We start from the raw sequence: 21,190 nt of genomic DNA, 5'->3' as shown, positions 1-21,190 counted from the left end.
CACCCTTCCTCCACGTTTTCAAAAAATGAATTATTATCTTGCTGTTACTTGGTGTTCATACCGAAATTGGCATTCAATTGGTAGGTCGCTTAAACCGCAAGTTTCCGTTTCGTGCTCTAAAGGCAGTCATGGTAAAATGCTTGCTTTCTTGCATGAAGGTATGCAACAAAATAGTGGCCAACGACATTGTAATCCTTTGGGACGTGTATAATCAGTAACTTTTCCATCTCTGATTATAATTTCAGATTACTGTAGTTTTTGTGTTTTTTTTTTTTTTGCCAACTTTTGCTTGTTCAAACTTGAGTAGGATTAAAGCAAGAACATAATTTCTTGTAACACATTTCTTGATAAGTAAGAAGGGTTCACGTAATAATAATAATAAATCTGACACAAGTAATACGGCAAAGCATGTGGACATCATTATGTAGTATTTATAATATACACTTTATTCACAAGCCAATGTAATCTTCAGGCAGTGCTAATAACTACCGTGTTGTTTCCCCTCTCCACATATCCACAACAACCTTTTTTTCTTTTAGGTGTGTGTGTGGGGGGGGAGCGTCATAAGTTTATTGTTATTGTTCAAATTTTCATTAAGTCCACTTCGCTTTCTGTTTTCTATTCCCCTAATGTTGAACATTAGATTCTCGCGGTACGGAAGTTACGTCACTGCTGTCATCCGTTGCATAAACACGTCAACGAAAATATAGATAACAAAATGCTCTTCAAAGTACCACCGCGTTCAATTGTTAGTCACAAAAAATTATTTAATGAGTTAAAATAAGTGGCAAAACTTAAATAACATTCATGTTTGCCACTCAATGGCGACATCATGAGCCAAACAAACAAAAAAACTGCCAATACTCGCTCAACCTCTTCCCCCCCACCTTGCTCGCCCTGTTCCTCTAACGAAACGGAAAATTAAGGGAATTTGGTAGTAGTCAAGAGTCTTGCTTTCGGACTCTCTAATAAATCGGGCTCTACCTATACACATGGGAAAAGACAGCCTCGCTAGTACGTGTTGTATACTATTTTGTATTGCCTGAAAATGTCTGTTGTATGTGTGATCGGTGAGCTACGTGCATCTGCTGAAAGTCGCTTTAACATTTACCAACCAGAAGGGGGGGGGGGAGAGGAAGAAAGATAAAGTTATCAGATGGTTTTTTTTTTTTTTTTTTTTTGAATTTAGACACATATCGATAGAACAGCTGACTTTTGCCATATTTGCCTAACAGGAGAGAGAGAGAGAGAGTACTAGTAAACACATGCTGTTATTAAAGAAGGATAGTTAATAATAATGAAACTGTTGAGTTCATGCACTGGTTATTCCGGTTTAGTTATTTGTACGGGATGTTTCAAGTTTACTTCAGTCCGAACCAATGAGATTTTTCTTACCGCATCTGGGGAATGCAATGGTAAAACCAATAACATCAGAAGCTCTGTTTATTATATGAATCATTACTTAATAAAAGTATAAAATTTTTATGAAGTTATCTTATCAGTCACAGGTTTGAAATTGTGTAATTTCATCAATTTTTCTAAATATTCTACGATACCTTTTTAATTTTTTTTGAATGAATTAACTGCTTCTGTTTTATCCTTCAGCTAAATGTACCGCCGTCATCTTTTAAGAAGCCGTCAAATTAAGGAACCCAAATTTCATTTCCTGTTCAAGGTGTTCAGTATTCCAGGGACTAGGACGACTTTTCGTCGTGTTCAAAATAAATATTTCAATATAAAAAACTCAAGCAGCTTAATTCATTCGGCCTTGACAATCACGGAGAACCTTGCTTGCCAGCTTATAAACTCGTTTGAACCTACAGTTCTTCAGTATGAAAAACAAAGTAAGTGAAATATAAACACGCATGATTATTTATTAGGGTGCATTAATATCAAAGTTCTGTATATCAAAATTTTGTCTGCTTTAAAAAAAAGAAAAAAAATACGATGGGGATTGACTTCACATAATTTGCCTTAGTATCTCATAATGCAAAACAAATTTCCTTTTAGAAGTGCATAATGCTGTATATTAAGGGAATGTCACTACCCAGACCAATTTCAACCTTTACTGAGGTCAATCTCATAAGTGGGAGCCAGACCCAGGAAGATCCCAATACTTGGCCTGGGTAGTGACCCACTCTTAACTTCCAAAAGAAATGTACTTTGAATTATGGGATACTAGGGCAATTGAAGCTATGAGCATCTACACAGAAGATAGTAGATATTTACTACCTAGTTATGAGGATACAAAAACAGCATCCAAAAACAGTTTACTTGTACTAGTTTAAAGGATTAAACAAGAAGATAATTTATTGGCAAGTATAATTTCTGTTATTTTTACCTCATATTGGAAAATTTCTATTTTTCTATAAGACCCTTTTAAAAGTTTGTTTCTATTATATCTTTTCTTTTCTGTCTATCTATTAATTTTCAGAAGGTAAATGGCTGTCAGTCTATTCTCATACAAAGCATTCTGAGGACCTTTTGAATAATCACATCCTCTAGAAACCAGACAACCAAATAAAGAGAGATTCTGGAAGATTTTCTCAGTAAAAGTGTTGTTAAGTATTCAAGTGATCAGTTTTGCCACTTCTTACAATATGGCCTCTGAACTTCAGTTCCTTTTCATCTGGGAACCTCCCCCCCCCCCCAAAAAAAATAGCTTCATCAATTTCCAGAAACTCCAATGTAATATACAGATTAAAACCTTTTCATTCTGAAGTTCATAACTTTACATTCTGCCACATTGAAAGAAAAACTATTAACTTTTGTCCACAATATTAGCTTATTCAAGTCATCCTGAGATATCTATCTCTTTTATTTACTACTACCCTTCCTTCCCAACTGTGGCATTAGCACACAACTGGATATCACTCATTAAATTATCTAAATATCTTCAATAAACAGCTAATCAATGTACTCACCTCAGATCTATAGTTTTTTTTTTTTTTCAGTTAAATATTTAATTCTCTTTCTCCATTGTTGAGCCTATTATAACAGTGAATATTGATATTCTGTTAGCTTGCTGGAAATGTGATTGTCCCTTGCATATAATTTTATTTACTGAAAACATTTTGTAAAGAAAAAAAACAAGCCAGATACTTGGAAAGCAGATGGTTGCCATTTAGAAGTAAATATTTGGCTGAAATTTAATATTGACTTAGACATTCAACAATTAAAACAGGATGAAAGGCATGAGAGGAAAATGAAGCAAAAAGGCCAGCCGAAGTGGTGATTACTTAATTGTGCATGCATCCTACATTTTCTGTATGTGGCTGCTTTTTTAGGTATATGTTATAAAGTTATAAAATATACCTAAATATAAATATACTTAAATATTTTAGGTATATTTTATCCACTTGTTTGCTGATGATGAAAAATTAGAAAGAGCAGTAGTCAATTCATGTGATGTAGATATCTTGCAGGCTGACTTAAATGGCTAAGGAATTTAAATGACTGTCAGTTTAACGCGGCTAAGTGTAAGGTGATGCACTTCGGGAGGATGAGATCACATGCTGTTTGCTATATTAATGGAACTGAACTGCAAGAAGTTGACGTGGTATGGGACTTGGGAGTTATTGTGGACAGAGAACTTAAGTTTAAAGAGCATATTGCAAAGGTTGCCAAAACATCACATCAAATTACATAGTTGTTGAAGAACACACTGACAAGCAGGGATAAGGAGTGATTGTCCCACTTTATAAGGCACTAATAAGACTGCATTTGGATTATTGAGCACAGATCTGGTCATCTGGATTTGTTGGTGATGAAGAAATGGTGGAGAGGATTCAGAGGCAAGTTACAAAGATTGTTGCAGGTCTGTGAGATGTTTCCTATAAGGATATATTGAAGATCTGTGGGCTCCAAAAACTAGCTGATAGATGTAGGAGAGGAGATGACTTAAGACCAGTGCAGGAAGGGAGAGAGCAAGGGGCCATCCCTGGAGATTGGCTTGTCCTGGCTTTCTTTATGACATGAACATAATTAATCCCTATCACTTTTGGCTGAACTTTATCCAGACTCTTGTTAGTATACTATCATCAACTGGTAGCTTGACCTCTAATGTGCTGTAAGCGCTTGGATGACCTCTTGATGAGGAGGCCTCTTCTGATCTTATATGCGTGGATAAGCTTATGTGTTCGTCAGACATGTTTGTAATAGATTTCACAGTTTGATATGAACACAGATGATTAAGAAAATAACTATTATTAACTTAAAGCTAATATTTCGCTGGTATTATATCCAGCATCTTCAGAGCACACAACACAAAGTTTGTTACAAATGCAAAACAACCACAATCCGGTGTAACAGTGGGGCTAGTAAAAGTAATTGCAGCGTGCAACACAAGACTAAAGTCCTAATATGGCACCATCTAGGTTTTAAAAAAAAAAAAAAAAAAAAAAAATTCAAAGTTTTGAAATAGTAGTCTAAGTGATAGTCTTAGGAAGTTTGAAAAAATGAAATAAAATAAAGGTAATAAATGTTAATTTGGTCTTAAGATGACTGTCTCTCTCCCAAATCTTTGGTAGATTTATACAGCCATACTTGTTGAGGTTTGGAGTATGTTTTAAATATTAGCTTTTAAGTTAATAAATAGTTATTTTCTTAATCATCTGTGTTCATATCAAACCGTGAAATCTATTACAAACATCTTCTGATCTTAATTGATTGCATGATACATTGTTTCCAGTTCTCTCAGTCTGTTCTAAGTCATCCTTACACTGAGGTTCGATGTCAAATGAGTTCTTATCTTTCTTCAAGTATTGTGAACTCTGATTCTGTCTGGTGATTCTCTTCCTTCCAGGAAGGCATATCTCCTTCTGCGTGTAATCACACGAGAACTTAGCTTTATCAGGAAATCATTTCCAGGTATCAACTTTATGTGTGGGAGAGAAATCCTGGGTAGGACTAAGAACTCATGCCAAACACACAGATCAAATTCCGGAAAATGCACCTTCAAGCTTACTGACTTGGTTGTGTGAATTGTGGAGGCTGCTATTCCTGATAGTCTAACAGATCTTCTAAAATCTGAGACTCCCCTTCTTACACAGGGCTTCAGTATTCTGAAGTAATCCTCTGAAATAATGGAGTTCTGGGAACCTGTGTCTACCAGCCATTTACAATATCTTTCACAGATTCTTCCCTCTACAATCATTCATGTGCCTTTGCATAAATACAGCCATGATTATTCTGCTTTATTATCATACTTATTAGTATAATTTTTTATTTTATTTTATTTATTTTTTTCATTTCAGATCTGTGATAAATTTGTATGTTCTGGAATTGATTTGGTTGGATCCAGTGCTGTGCTGTTATTAATAAGGGCTCTGATTTTTGGGGCCCCCCAGTTACAGTCTCATGCACCGGTGCATAAGTACAGCCATATTCTGTACTTAGGCACAGAATAAGGCTATACCTTTTTAAAAATATTCTGTTTTATAATCATACTTAGTATAATTCTTTATTTTTATATTATTTTATTTAATTTATTTTTTGCAGTTCAGATCTGTGATAAATTTATTTGTTCTGGAATTGATTTGGTTGGATCTGGTGCTGCGCTGTTATTAGCATGTGTGAAGAGGGTGAGTTCTACTTACTTTTTATTATGGATAATTTATACTGTTCTGTAATCATTGTAGCCAAAGTAGGATACTTGAAATTTTTCAAGTACTGAATAAAATCAGTACTTGAAAAATTGACAGTACTTGAATGTAGACAGCAGTTGTCTACATTCGTAGACAACTGCTGTCATCTCATGTTCTGAAATCTAGTATGTTATGTATAGTATCATTCTATAGTCAATTTTTTGAGTTTCAGATTGAAAACTTCAGTTTCTTTTGGGAGAAAAGTTGCAATCATGCTACTGGGAAAAAAAAAAAAAATACAGTATTCAGAAGAGACAAATTAAGAGAACTTTGGTTATCCAATATTCAGAAATCCCGATGTGTGCAGATTTACTTTATTTGCTAAAGTAATACTTACTTGAGATGGAATAATGAGTATTCACCTTTTAAATTAAAAAAAAATCCTCATGTATGAGGATTTTTTTTTTTTTTTTATAGTGGTTTAAAAAAAAAATTTGACCCCAGTTCTTGGTATTGTATGGTGAGCATTTTCAGTTGTTGAATATTGTTAACATCTAACCTCCATGGAGTCAGAGACTCATAATGGGATGTACATACTATCAAACCCAGGGCTTATCCAACTTTGCCTTAAACTGATTCAATTTGTCTACATTCACAACATACTCAGGAAATGCATTTGACTCGCCAACCATCCTTCATTTAAAGAAACTTCTCGCTCTTCTGCTCACATCCTCTTTACAGTTTCCAGGGATGGCCACTTGTTCTCTCTCCACCCACCTCTTCCATTCTTTGAAAAATCTCTTCCATGTCAGCCTGATAACAATCCCTGATTAGGTTTGAAGACCACTCTGATGTAATCAAATAGCCAGAATACTACGAGCCTACAACATCAGAGTGGTCTTCAAACCAACCACCAGCATCAGACAAGTTTTAGGATCCCCAAAAGATAAGGTGCCTTTCTACAAATATCCAGGAGTATATTACATTCCTTGCTCCTGTGGTCTTGCCTATATCGAACAAACTTCACAGAGTTTAGAAATCAGACAAAAAGAACATGTTGGTGATGTAAACCACAACAGAAGTATCTCTTTCGGCTTAGCACATCATTTCTGTACATCTAACCACATGATTGAGGCAAAACAGCTCCATGCCATATCTGGATGACGACTACAGACATCGTTTATTCAAGGAAGCCACAATAGTGTTAATAACTGGTGGAAACTTCAACAGAAATCAGGGTGCAATCCTAAACAGTTCGTGGAAAAACCTGATCCTATCTCTAAATCAATCTGAATTACAGCTAGCCAGTAATCGTATTACACGTTTACAACAAACACGCACGCGTGATAATGAATAAGAACAATAAGTCCTCTCTGTCATGTGAACGTGTAACCCTAGCTACTAGTTGGTTTACAACATTTTTTATGTTCCTTTCAATTTGCATTTACTAGTTTTTATGTCTCCGTAAATGCCTTGAAAAAGCCAGACAGTTTGCTGGCGAAACTGGTATGCTCTAATGTAAGTTTGTTTTGTAAATGGTCAGTAATAAATAAGTTTGTATTTTAATAACCTCTTTATTTCTGCATATCAGGGTTATTCATCTGCATCACTGCCAATATCCAATGTAACATCTTCACAACTTGTACAATGTGACCCCTGAATTTCAGGTCCTTGTCCACTACCACTCCCAGATCTCTCATCTTCTCTACATCCTTTAAAGTTTACCAACAAGCGTATGTTTTGTATCTCATTGTTGCTTACCAAATTTCAAAACCTTACACTTTGCAGCATTGAACTGATAGTGATAGTTCCACTTATCTGCCCATTCATGCAATCTATTCAAGTCCTCCTGTAAGGCCATAACATCTGCTTGACTCTGCATTGCTCTCCCCAATTTTGCATTGTCTGCAAACAGCTGCATATTATTGTTAAACCCATCCCAGTATAATTAATATACAAACTGAACAACAATGCTCCCAAAATTGACCCCTTAGGTACACCACTAGTGACCTTCCTCTTTGGGATACTGTATCCCACATACAACTTTCTGTTACCCAACTGATAGCCAGTCACTGATACAACTCATTATGTTATCCAATTTCATTCGTTTCAGTTTAACAGCTTGTCGTGTGGTAGTCTGTCAAAAGCTTTTGCAAAATCTAAGTATACCACTATATGAAGGGGGGGGGGGCTGTAAAGTTCTGATAATCACCTTGAACAAAAATGATATTAAAGCAGTTAATAGAATCCCAAGAAAGAACATACAAGAATATAAGAACATAATTTACCTTCATAACTCTGCTACTAGTATGTTCTTTCTTGTGATTATATGAGTTGCTTTAATGTCATTTTTGTTCTAGGTGTTTATCAGAACTTTCCACCACCACCCTCATATATGCATTTATCTTATCCAAAATATTTGTTGCCTTGTTATCATACATAAGCAAATTAGTAAAATATGATCTCTCTTTAATAAGTCCATGCTGATAACCACAGAAAATGCTGCTGTTATCAACCCATTTCTGTATCTTAGTTCTCGCCAATCTCTTCAGTACTTTCGCCACAATTTCAGATATACAGATTGGCCTATAATTATAGCCACAGCCTTATTACCACCTTTATGCAGTGGAACAATTTTACCTTCTTTCCACGCTCTTGAAACCTGTGCTGTTGTAAGGCTTATTAAATAGACATGCCAGTGCTGCTTCCAATTCTCTGGAACATTCAATTAAGACACCTGATGAAATATCATCAAATTGTATCGTCTTATTCACATAAAAATTATTTCCTAATGTGCTTCTTGCTCAGTTCCAATTAAGACATCTTCTCCTATGTCCTAAGTTTCTCAATGATGAACACCTTTTATAAATTGATCGCTGAATACCTCAACAATGTCTTCTGCAATTACTGTTCTACTGTTTTCATCCCTTAACATCATCTTACAATAATCATTCTTTCTTCTACTTGCCAAGTATCTAAAATAAAAAAACTGCATTGTTTTTCTTCACCTGATTTGCTAATTTCTGCACTTTTGTGTTATCCTTGCTGAGTTGCTCTTCTGACTTGTTCTTTATGCCCTTCATGTAACTGATTATTACTACTATTCATTTTATACTGCCTTCAAAGTTCCTTCTTCCAAATTTCATGCTTAAGCCCCTCATTCATCCATTTTACACCTACCTTATTCAGCCTTTTGACTTTCAGAACATTCACACATTGATGTTGTTATATTTTTGTCAGTTCCCAAGCAGCATTTTTTTCCTTACTGCTCAATTCCTCATTCCATGCTATAACTCCAAGCTGTCTCCTAAGCTTGTTATGATCATCAGCTTTGTACATCCACACATATCCTTTCTTCACAGAAGTCTGTATGTGGCTAGCCACAACCCAAGTGATCACTTCATGATCACTCTTGTCAACCAGAGGAAAGTGCAAAACTCCTCTCACAATAACATCCTCTGAAATGATCAGATCTAAACTCTTGATCCTTGCATACCCACCTTTTACATGCTGCCTCAGATAGTTCTCTCAAGAAATTTATTTCCTTATTCCCAAATGCTGTCGCTTCATTCTAATTTATACTGTCCATAATAATCACCATTCCTTTTGTTCACTAATCAAAGTTGTTTATACATTTCTTCAACTCCATCCTTCACATTCTCTGCCCTATAACAATATCCAACTAAATATGTCTTGCTGTAAACTTACACCTCACACCATTGCCACTGTTTCTATTCACATTAATTTCTAGCATGCAGAAACAGTTTTTAATTGGTAATTCACCGACTGCTGTGTGTACTTTGTATTCCCGTTCCTTTGATTTGCTTGTTTCTACATACTGATGATGTACACTGTTATTTTCAGTATGAAATTTTCATTAATGTTAATTACTGTGGTTATCATGTAATTTATTATTTACTGTACTTGTCCATTTCTATTCCAGATAGGATACCATTTTCATTCAACCATGTTTCATTTATTTTAATGATTTTGGGTCAAATGAGCTCAATCAGTGAAACCATTTCATCTCCTGATTTAGAGAAAGATGTTGAAAGTTTATTTTCACTTGATTAGAGTATAATAAATTTAGTTTAATCCTTTATCCAAGTGTGAGCAAACAAAGTTTGCGCCTGAAAGTATCTTCAGGACTGGGGTAAGGTGGTACAACACCAGGGCACTCCTTGCAAAGGTGGAGCAAGCTACCAACACTCCTATCTCAGTATCTCCCATAATGCAAAACACATCTCCTTGCGGATATGTCTAATGTTATGCATTAAGGGAAGGGCCACAACGCAGACTAGTTTTGACCACTTGGATAAAGGATTAAACTAAATTTATTATACTCTAACCAAGTGAAAAATAAACTTTCAACATCTTTCTCTATGTGCGTCTTCATTATGACTCTGCTGATCTTTCACTTCATCTCTTACTTCTGATCTCATGCTTGCATCACATACTTCACTTCCAGAAATGATGCAAATGTTGTAAGTTTCTGTGGTTTAGCAGTTCTGTGAGAAGTTTTCGATATTGATATACATAATATAAATAAAGAGTTTAATAAAAAAAAAAAATAAGCAATTAAAAATGACAAGTTTTTCATAAGTCATAAGACTTGCATCATCAGGGGTACTGGTATACATTTTGCACCATAAAAGCCTATTATCAATTAATTATACATATTAAATGTTTTTGATAACTTCATAAGTGTTAAATATAATTGATAAATCAGAATACAAATGATAAATTCATTACTGTATGCATTTTGGAACAGTTCCAGTTGTTGCTATATTATAATGTGGTCTCAATACTGAAAATTTGCCATAATACTGCACTTCCATCTAGCAACAGTTTCTCTAGTGTCTATTCCAAAACCATTCAATGCATCCATCACATCTATATAATTCCATTCTTCCCTCAAGTACATGTCATACATTCACAAACTGTACTCCCTTCTACTCACACAGCTCTGCTAGTATGCCATTCATGAATCTGGCTCTCTGTCTCAACACTTCATTGTCATATCTCAGCAACAGACTGACATCCTTTCCTACTACACTGTTATCTTTCACTCTCCTCAATAACCTCCTGATATTTGCCCTTACATTCTCTTTATGTTCACTTAAATCATTTGCCCCACAACCACCACTAATTCTCTTGCTCATTTCCTCTTCATGTCCAAAGCATGAATATCTTATTCATTCTTCCTCATGGACTATCTCATTAACCAATCCTCTAACAACGGAATCTCCATAAACTGCTATTCTCGAATCACTCATCATTTCTTTTACCCTTTTTGCTTTCATTCTATTCTTTTGCACACTTTCATTCGTGTCCACTAAACGTTTTATATCACTTTGCATATTCTTTATTTCATTTTGAATAACTGTTTCATTAAATCATGCATTTCAATAATTTCGCTCTGTCGTTCTTGTAGTCTCGCTACCTCTCATTCTGCCACACTTCTGTTTCCTTATTTATACTTCTTTCCATTCCCTTATCACTTAATTTCACTTCTACATTCTTGCATTCTTTCACTCCCTCGTTAGTAATGAAATTAATAATGAAAGCTAGTGAGACACTAGCTTTCATTACATTTCTGATTCTTTCATATACGCTTTCATTTCTTCAGTCTGTTAAGCATTTGTTATCTTATAGTCTAATAAAATATCACACTTCCTACAAATCCATACCTTCTTTTGTCTCCTGTTCAGTCTCTCTACAAACACACCTCTCGTATTTCACCGCGCATACATATTGCACTCATGACATCAAACCATTTTTGAAAGGTGCATTGTTAATGGCCCTTGATTTTCAAGGTGCTTACCTAGTCGCACCAGTCAATGCCCACCTGGCTGACCTCATGTGTATCACTATTGTGTTCTATTCAAAGAAAGCAAGATTCAAAATTTCAATTAATAAAGTCAGTAACAATACCTTCAGACCAAAAATCACACAGACTCACTGGAGCGCATTTCTAACACTACTCATGTTGTGGCGATTTTCTCAATGGGAAAAGATGTTGGAGGTTTAATGGAATATTTTCAGTACTGGGAAAGGATTAAAACTAATTTTAATGCTTCCAATATTTCAATTACAAATAACTTTTGTAACAACACACTCAAATACAATATAATACTAAGTGAAGCACGTGGATGTTTGTACGTGGCCTGGGATGTAACATGGGATCTCTGATAATTAATATTTTCTTAAATTTTGAGAAGTTTTATGTAACTGTATTTATTTAAATTGGGTTGATTTCTGAGAGGCACAGCAGATTCTAAAAATAGTCTTTCTTTTTTGAATTTGCTATGGTGGAGCATGGTGATTTTTCTTCAGGGGATCCTGTCGATTGTATCCAGTGGTGAGCTATAAATTTGTGTTAAATTTTTCTCAAATTTGTGAGCCCCTTGTTCTTCTTGTTTAATAATCTTGTAGAACTAGAAAATTCCACCGTGGAATGTATACATACTACTATAATTGCTACTTTAAATTCATATGGATTTTCTGATAATTATTTAAAAAATCTTCTCATTGCGTTTTGTTCTGATGGAGCTAGTGTAATAGGAAACAAATCAGGTGTTCCAATCAAGCTTCTACAAAGATTTTCCAAGATTGTGATTTGGCATTGCATAGCTCATCATTACAATTAGCATTAATTTGCTATGGTGGAGCATGGTGATTTTTCTTCAGGGGATCCTGTCGATTGTATCCAGTGGTGAGCTATAAATTTGTGTTAAATTTTTTTTTGGGTTGGATATTAGATTAGTGCATTGGATTGGAGACTGGCTATCTGATAGGTATCAACAAGTTGTGTATGGGGGTGCAATATCCAGGAAAAGGAAAGTCACTAATGGAGTGCCTCAGGGATCTGTTTTAGGGCCATTACTATTTAACTTGTATATTAATGATATTGGCGAAGATTTGGATGGAGATATTCAGTTGTTTGCAGATGATGCAAAGTTGGGACGAACCATAAAGAGTAGTGAAGATGTTGTGGCTTTGCAAGAAGACTTGAATAAATTGAGTGATTGGGCAAGCAAATGGGGATGTGAGTTCAATGTTGCAAAATGTAAGGTTTTAAAATTTGGAAAACAAAGATGGGATGCAGAATTTATGCTTGGTGAGAATATATTGTTGGAAGTAGAGGAAATAAGAGATCTGGGAGTGATAGTGGATAAGGATCTAAAATTTAGGGGTCACATCGTCAAAATTGTGAAGACAACACAAAGACCTCTGGGAATGATGAGGAGGACACTGACATGTAGAAGTAGGGAGATTCTTGTTCCATTGTATAAGGCTTTGATTAGGCCACACATGGACTATTGTGCCCAGATTTGGTCACCTGGTTTTCAGAAGGATGAAGAGATGTTGGAAAGGGTCCAAAGGCGACTGACAAAGGTAGTTTCTGACCTCTGGAATGTCGAGTATGAGGAAAGATTGAAAAGATGTAATTTGCAGAGACTAGTGGAGAGAAGGAAGAGGGGAGATATGATAGAGACCTACAAGTTGGTAAGGGGTTGCTATAGGATCAATGGTGGAGAAGTTCTACAGCGAATAGTGGGAGATCAGGGGAGAACCAGAGGTCATCCCTGAAAACTGTATAAAGAGGGTATGAGTAGGGGAGTGAGAGGCAGGTTTTTTTCGTGCAGAGTTGTGAATGATTGGAATGCCTTGCCTGAGAGTGTGGTGTCTGCAAGGAGTTTGAATGTGTTTAAGACCCGGTATGATGAGATGTGTGAGAGATAAAAGGACCTCCTAGATGAGTCTTTGACTCCATGAGGTCTTGTTTAATAATAATAATAATAATAATAATTAGACGATTCGATAAAAAAAACAATTAAGAAATAAATCATTTTGAAATATTTATGGATAAATTATATGCTTTTCATCATCAATCACCAAAACATGAATGAGAATTAAATATGATTGCAAAAGACCTTGGTATCAAAATTTTAAAGATCGACTGTGTGTTTGGATCACAATGGGTAGCTTGCAGTTTACGAATAGCTTTTGCTGTGTGGAGAAATTATCCAGCTTTATGCAAGCATTTTGCATCAAACGATTAATATAAGGGCTTTTAAAACCAACTTCTCAATTTGGAATTTTTAAAAGATCTAGCATTAATGATTGATATCCTACAGGAATTATCATATCTGTCAGAAGCTCTACAAAGTCACAATATAAGTATTATAAGGGCTAAGAGCCTTATAATACTTAGCCTCTTTTTTTTTTTTCCGGCGATGCAAGCCCTTTGTTAAAATTTCCATAGCTCACCACTGGTTGTATCCAAAATATGGCCTGCAAGGTCAGATTGGCCATAGTTGTGATTGCAGATGTTTGATTTGTGTTCTTACCATACACAGTACTAATGTATTACCTATGATATGTAGGTTGACCATCCAACCTTTCATGCATGGCCAACATAAAATAAAAAACTGAAAGCAGTTTGTTTGAATTTATAAATTAAATTTGTGTATAGATAAGATTTATTATATTTTTCCCTCCTTTCTAGGTTACTGCAAATGGAAAGAAAAGATATAAATCAAGCATAAAAGTAGGACAGTATACTTATGGAAAGTTTAAAAAGTGCACTGCTAAAAAAGTAGGTTGCAATTTAATAAATGCTGAAAATTATCTTTCATTCTGTGGTTTATTGTAAGGAATGATTTTCTAATATATAATAGTACATATACATATCTGTGTAAGATTTTATTACTCTTCAAGTTTCTCTGGCACTGTAGCTAATTATATCGCTGATTCTTCATCAGGATGAACAAATAACTCAAATTATTCTCTGGTTGAACTGCTTAATAAAAACAGAAGACATAATTTAGTACCATACCCAGGTTTTTGTCTCATTATTTCAACTACTGTGAGCTTACTGCCATGACTTTTATAAAAATATACTAATGCATTTTTACTTATTCTGAATGTTTGATCTGGATTTCCATACTAAAAAAATTAAGTTTCACAGTTTTTATCTACATCATAAAATATTATTACCAGAATCACTTGTGTTTAATTTAAGTGTCTTTATTTGTAAAATTTTCAGCTGAGTTTTATAGCCATTGTCAATACAATTATAGGAAAACACAAAAAAGAAAACAACAATGCAAATGAAAGTGTGGGATATTATGTGCACTACCTGCTGCAGGAGAATAGCTCCATCTGCATTAATAGATATCAAAAATAAATTGCAGCAAAATAATTTAGTTAATAAATTATTTTTAAATATAAACAAAAATTAATTATAAATTAAGGAACACATGAATTGTGAGTATTAGTCAGTAAAACTTCCCAAAATTGAGACTGTTTTTGCACAATCATTTTTGTTCAGGTTTGGGTTGTGAATGTGTGCTTTTTTCCTGGTACAGTCTTTCCAGAAGAAAATAACTTATGTGTAACACTTGGTTTTGTTCCACTGAATCCTGCATATTGTAGATATGTATTCAAATGTGTGTGATAATGTGTTTTGTAGAAATTTCAGAGGAACTTTCTACAACAGTTCCTCTGAAGAACATAAAGAATGAGTATGGTGTACTAAAGTCTTAATAGTTTGTCTTTTGACTACGATGGTGATGAGATTCAGTGCAGACATAACAGCTGAAAAACTGAAAAATATAAGTTACTATCTGGTTGACGAAGAATTAGATATTGAAACAAATTTTTTACTTAGTCGTTTATACTCTTATATGTCAATATACTATGATATTATTCCTTATTAAATTTATTATCAAGTGTTATTCACATTTATTATAAACTGCTGAGGGGAGAGATAAAAAGAGAAAATTTTAACAATTAAAATTCAAATCCTGTGATAATTATTATTATTATTTTTTTTTTAACCACTAGCACATATCTCTTTATGTAATTGTTATAAGTCTTCCTTCCTGACCATGAAGTAACATACTAACCCTAAATCCCATTCTGTTTTCTGTGTTGTGGAGGTGGTATGACACAATCTCTATTACAACCAAGTTGTAATTGACTGTAATGTAGGAGTTTTTTTTTTCCATTCTCAGTGACAGATATACTTTCAGACTCGTTTTCCTGTTTTAAGCAATGGGTGGAGTGGAATATTCTTCTCCCTCTAGCTAAAATTCACCAACTTTAGATCTTCCTTGAAATGGCCTATAAAATTTCCTCCTTTTATTCAAGTGTGATTTGAACAGTTTTCCTTTCCATAACTACTACTACTTAAGTATTCTGCAAATGAGCAGGTTCTTCTCTTAGTAGCAAAAACTTTTCTTCCACTCTCTTCTGTCCTGAGCCTTAACTTTCAAGGTTGTGTACCTGTCTCCATTCAGCATGTCATCTAGCATTGTTTTCCTAACTCTTCCTCTGAGTCTTTTTCTGTCTATTTTTCCTTCGATGGCATCTCTGATGATTCCATTTCCTCTCAGAAAATACCCAATTTTATTTATTAAAGTTATTTTATCTGTCCATTTTTCCATCCTTCTCCAAATCCACATCTCAAAGCTTTCCAAAATCTTAATTTCTTCTTTCTTCAGTGTCCAAGTTTCAGCTGCATAAAGGGCAACACTCCACACATAACATTTTATTAGTCTTTTCTTTAGGTTTCTGTCCATTTTACTTCTGAATAAATTCCATTTTCTATTAAAGGCATCTCTTCCCATCGCTATTCTTGCTTTTAGTCACTTTTACATCTTCCATCACTGCTAATCACTTCCTAGATATTTAAATGTCTTTACTTGATTCAATTTTTCTCCATTTATTCTGATATCCATATTTGCCTCTTTCCTTGCTACTTTCATTACCTTTTCCTAACAAATGGCAAATTAATAAACGATCCCTAACCTACAATTCCTGAAACCATGCATTATGTAAATTTTGAACTTTTCTTGGTTTCAAATTTTGGACGTACTATTGGCTTATTTGATTTGGATGTTCTTTTCACTGCTACATAGAAAAAAAAAGTAATTAATTATACTGTAATATATGAACTGAAACCTACAGTCAACTTTTAACAATAAAATGACTATGCTTTATAGTTATACATAAAAATATAACGGAAAAACTCACGTAGAAAAATTATTTAATGGTATAATTTTCGCCCGTGTGTCACAGGCATCTTCAGTACAATTAGGCACAAAAATTAAACATTAACTGACAATTCCAAAAAGCGCCACCTAAGTAGCTGGTGTAAGATAACTAAAAAGGTCAATAACTTTCCTAAAAAAAAAAAAAAAAAAAAAAAAAAAAAAATTAATACAATAAAAAGTTAGGAAAGATTAGCTGATTTGTAAAGTACTATCTCCCATAAAGGGGACAGACGTAAGCCGTCGGATCTGTTTAAGTTAGGAGAATGAAGTAGAGTTTCACATGCTTCTTTATAAAGGCGTTCCATGAGAAACTGACTTTTGTGAAGAACTCTTGTCTTTTTCCAATGAACTCTGTGTCTAGTGAAGATGGCATGTTCTGCAAGTCCAGACTTTTCAGGTTTAAAGTATTCAATATAAGATTGGTGTTCTTCTAGCCGAATGGAGGCAGATCTTCCCGTTTGTCCGAAATAACATAATCCACAAGAGCACGGAATCTGGTAGACACCTGGATGATTGAGATGTGGAAGCTTGTCCTTTGGAGAAGCGAGAAAGGTGGAGATTTTTCTAAAAGGTCGAAAGGCAACAAAAATATTTTTCGTTATTTTCTTTCTATCTCCACCTTTCTCGCTTCTCCAAAGGACAAGCTTCCACATCTCAATCATCCAGGTGTCTACCAGATTCCGTGCTCTTGTGGATTATGTTATTTCGGACAAACGGGAAGATCTGCCTCCATTCGGCTAGAAGAACACCAATCTTATATTGAATACTTTAAACCTGAAAAGTCTGGACTTGCAGAACATGCCATCTTCACTAGACACAGAGTTCATTGGAAAAAGACAAGAGTTCTTCACAAAAGTCAGTTTCTCATGGAACGCCTTTATAAAGAAGCATGTGAAACTCTACTTCATTCTCCTAACTTAAACAGATCCGACGGCTTACGTCTGTCCCCTTTATGGGAGATAGTACTTTACAAATCAGCTAATCTTTCCTAACTTTTTATTGTATTAATTTTTTTTTTTTTTTTTTTTTTTTTTTTTTTTTTTTAGGAAAGTTATTGACCTTTTTAGTTATCTTACACCAGCTACTTAGGTGGCGCTTTTTGGAATTGTCAGTTAATGTTTAATTTTTGTGCCTAATTGTACTGAAGATGCCTGTGACACACGGGCGAAAATTATACCATTAAATAATTTTTCTACGTGAGTTTTTCCGTTATATTTTTATGTATAGTTATGTCTACTCACGGTTTACCTCTTTTAAAACTTATGCTTTATAGTAATAAAAGGAATTTACTATACTAAAGTGATGTGTGCTTCAGTGAATTTTGGTTGAAAAGCAGTAATGAGAACTAAACTGTGAGAATTCAGGAATGCAATCATTTTATAGAATTATATCTTTAATGTGGAGTGATATCAAATTTATCTAGTGGAAACTAATGAAAGTATGCAAGAGAACAGAATGAAAGAAAAAAATAGTAAAAGAAATGACGAGTGATTCCAGAGGATAGCAGTAGATGGGGACTCCATAATTAGAAGGCTAGTTACTAACAGAGTCCATAAGTAGAAAGTATTTTTAACTTGGCTATAGTTATGTTAAAGATACCAAGCAATTTTAAACCTGGTTTTACTCCATTTTTCCCAAGTAAGCAAACAGACAAAATGTCAAGTTTGCACCTGCAATTTGTGCAAGACTAGCTGATCCCACAGGTAGTGCAAGGCCAAGGCAACTCGTGGTAAAGGTGGAGCAAGCTCTGATCACTAATCTTAATATTACCCTTAATGCCAAAACACATCTCCAAGAAGGGGATGTATGATGTTTTGTATTAAAGGCAAGGGGCCACTACCCAGACCGGTTTCGACCTTTATTGAGGTCTCATCAGTGGGAGCCAGGCTAGAAATACCAAGATTTAGTAATGCTGAGCTTGTAAGTATTTTACCAAAACAAGTTACCATAAGGTGTTATAACCTTATTAAATAAAAATCTCAGGAGGAGATATAAATGTAGAAAGTATTTTTAACTTGGGTATAGTTATGTTAAAGATACCAAGCAATTTTAAACCTGGTTTTACTCCATTTTTCCCAAGTAATCAAACAGACAAAATGTCAAGTTTGCGCCTGCAATTTATGCAAGACTAGCTGATCCCACAGGTAGTGCAAGACCAAGGCAACTCGTGGTCTTGGTCTTGCACTACCTGTGGGATCAGCTAGTCTTGCATAAATTGCAGGTGCAAACTTGACATTTTGTCTGTTTGCTTACTTGGGAAAAATGGAGTAAAACCAGGTTTAAAATTGCTTGGTATCTTTAACAGAGTCCATAAGGTCTGCTATTCTGGTGAGAGAATGAGCACAATAATTAAGGGTTGGACATGAGAAAGAAACGAGCAAGAGAGTTAGTTGTAATTGTAGTGATGAATAATCTAAGTGGACATAAGGATGTGAGGACAAATATTGGGAGACTATTGAGAAGGGTGAAAGATAAAAGTGTAGTAGCAAAGGTTGTTAGTGTGTTGCCCAGGTATGATGATGAGTTGCTGTGGAGAGCCAAAATCATGAATGGTATGCTAGTGGAGCTGTGTGAGGAGAAGGGAGTGGAGTTTGTGGATGTATGGCATGTGTTTGAGGGAAGAATGAAATTATACAGGGTTGCATTTAAATGGCTGTGGAGTGTACTCGGACAGCTGTCTATCTAGGTAACCATCTCAGGCAGCACGTAAAGAAGGACACGCGAGGATCAAGAGTTCTAGATCTCATCATTTCATCTTCTTCATGTAGCTTCCTCAGTGAGAGGGTGCAGCACCATGTCCTTACAGTTCTCTAAAAACGTCAGGGAATCCTATTGTTTTATAGATGTACTGAATGGATTCTACTAAATAGTTATTATTTTCAGTCAACGCTTTCAACAGCCCAGCCAAAATATTATCACACCCAGGGGATTTATTATTAGGAAGATTCTTAATTACGTGTTCTATCTCCTTAGTTGTCAGTAGAGTGGTATATGTTGTTTCGTTTAACTTAAGGTGTCGTGAATCATCTATCCTGTTACCATTATCATCACTATAAAGATCTGATAAGTACTCCACCCATCTTCCATTTATCTTTTTCCTTATCAATGATTATGTTTCCATCTTTGTCCTCGATGTTATTAGACTGTGTATGTTTTGCTTTTCCATTAAGTTCTTTCACTTTCAGAAATGCTTTTCTGGTTTTTTTTCCTATTTTGTAATTCTATCTCGGTGCACTGCCTATTTATCTAGTTTTCTTTCATTCTTCTGCATAACTGTTTGATTCTTTTATCAAATGTTTTTTATCTTAATCTTTCTTCTTCATTTGCTCCTCTTTTCCATGTTCTTCTTTCATTGACAAGCTTGATTATTTCTTTTGTTATCCATGGTTTTTCTTTCTTTCTTCCTGTTTATTGATGTTGTTTTTAGCAGTTGTTATGATAACTGCTTGCAGTCTATTCCACTGAGAGGGTTCATTTTTGTTTTGAACTGTGCAAACAGCAGTGAAACCCCTAGAGGGGTTTCACACTTTCTTCCAGTTGGTGAAAATGATCATGAAATAATCACCTATGTTGTGGCTAGTCATATGCAGACTTTTGTGAGGAATGGATGTATGTGGAATTATAAGGCTGGTGATTATCACAAGCTTAGGAGACAGCTTGAAGCTATAACATGGAACAAAGAGTTGAGTAGTAAGGAAATAAATACTGCATGGAAACTGACAAGGAAATACATAACAGCATCAATGTGCGAATATATTCTAAAGGCCAAAAGGCTGAATAAGGTAGGTGTAAAATGGATGAAAGTGGAGCTTAAGCATGAAATCTGGAAAAAGAAAGTACTTTGTAAGAAGCACAAGATCAATAATGATAATAATCAGTCACACGAAGAGTATAAAGAACAAGCCAGAAGAGTGACTCAGTTAGTAAAGAAAACAAAGTTAGAATATGAGCATAAAATGGCAAATCAGGCAAAGAAAAATGTGGCAAGTAGAAGGAAGAATGATTATGGTAAGCTGAAGTTAAGGGATGAAAGTGGTAGAATGGTAACTGTTGCAGAAGACATTGTTGAGGTATTCAATGATCAATTTATAAGGATGTTTCATCCTGATCAGGGTAAAATCATGAGGAAATTAAGTGTAGAGGACATAAGAGGGGATGGCTTAATTGTGATTGAGCAGGATTGATATGTTTTGAGGAAATAAATAACCTTGATGTGAATATGACAATAGGAATTGATGACATATCACCATGCATCATAAGAGAATGTCCAGGGAATTGGCAGTAGCATTGGCACATGCCTGTTTAATAAGAGTCTTACAACAACACAGTTTCCAAGGGAGTGAAAGGAGGGTAAAATTGTTCCACTGCATAAAGGTCGTGATAAAGCTGTAGCTTCAAATTATAGGCCAGTCTGTATATATCTGGAGTTGTGGGGAAGGTCCTGGAGAGATTGGTGAGAAGGTAGGATACAGAAATGAGTTGATAACAGCAGCATTCTCTGTGGTTATCAGCATGAGTTTGGTAAGGGGAGATCACGTTTCA

The 21,190-nt window shown here is 34.9% G+C and overlaps 1 protein-coding gene across 2 annotated transcripts in view; it reads left to right on the top strand.

Moving 5' to 3' along the window:
* The first annotated feature begins 1,300 nt into the window (after nt 1-1,300).
* Nucleotides 1,301-21,190, top strand: part of LOC150099790 (uncharacterized) — a 123,948-nt gene continuing 104,058 nt past the window's right edge. The window contains exons 1-4 of one of the 2 annotated variants that reach the window (XM_090404164.1): nt 1,301-1,415; nt 1,606-1,844; nt 5,500-5,582; nt 14,098-14,187. In XM_090404164.1, the coding sequence (XP_090260290.1) occupies nt 1,610-1,844; nt 5,500-5,582; nt 14,098-14,187 (408 nt within the window). In that variant the 5' untranslated portion in view covers nt 1,301-1,415; nt 1,606-1,609. Of the gene's footprint in view, nt 1,416-1,441; nt 1,472-1,605; nt 1,845-5,499; nt 5,583-14,097; nt 14,188-21,190 lie in introns of those variants that run through there. The other variant, XM_090404165.1, reaches the window with a different exon arrangement.

The sequence above is a fragment of the Typopeltis vanoorti genome, chromosome 14 (genome assembly GCF_054136105.1).
Source record: "Typopeltis vanoorti isolate ZY-2024b chromosome 14, IOZ_Tvanoo_1.0, whole genome shotgun sequence".
NCBI lineage: Eukaryota > Metazoa > Arthropoda > Arachnida > Uropygi > Thelyphonidae > Typopeltis > Typopeltis vanoorti.
This window is presented reverse-complemented; position numbering and strand designations above follow the sequence as displayed.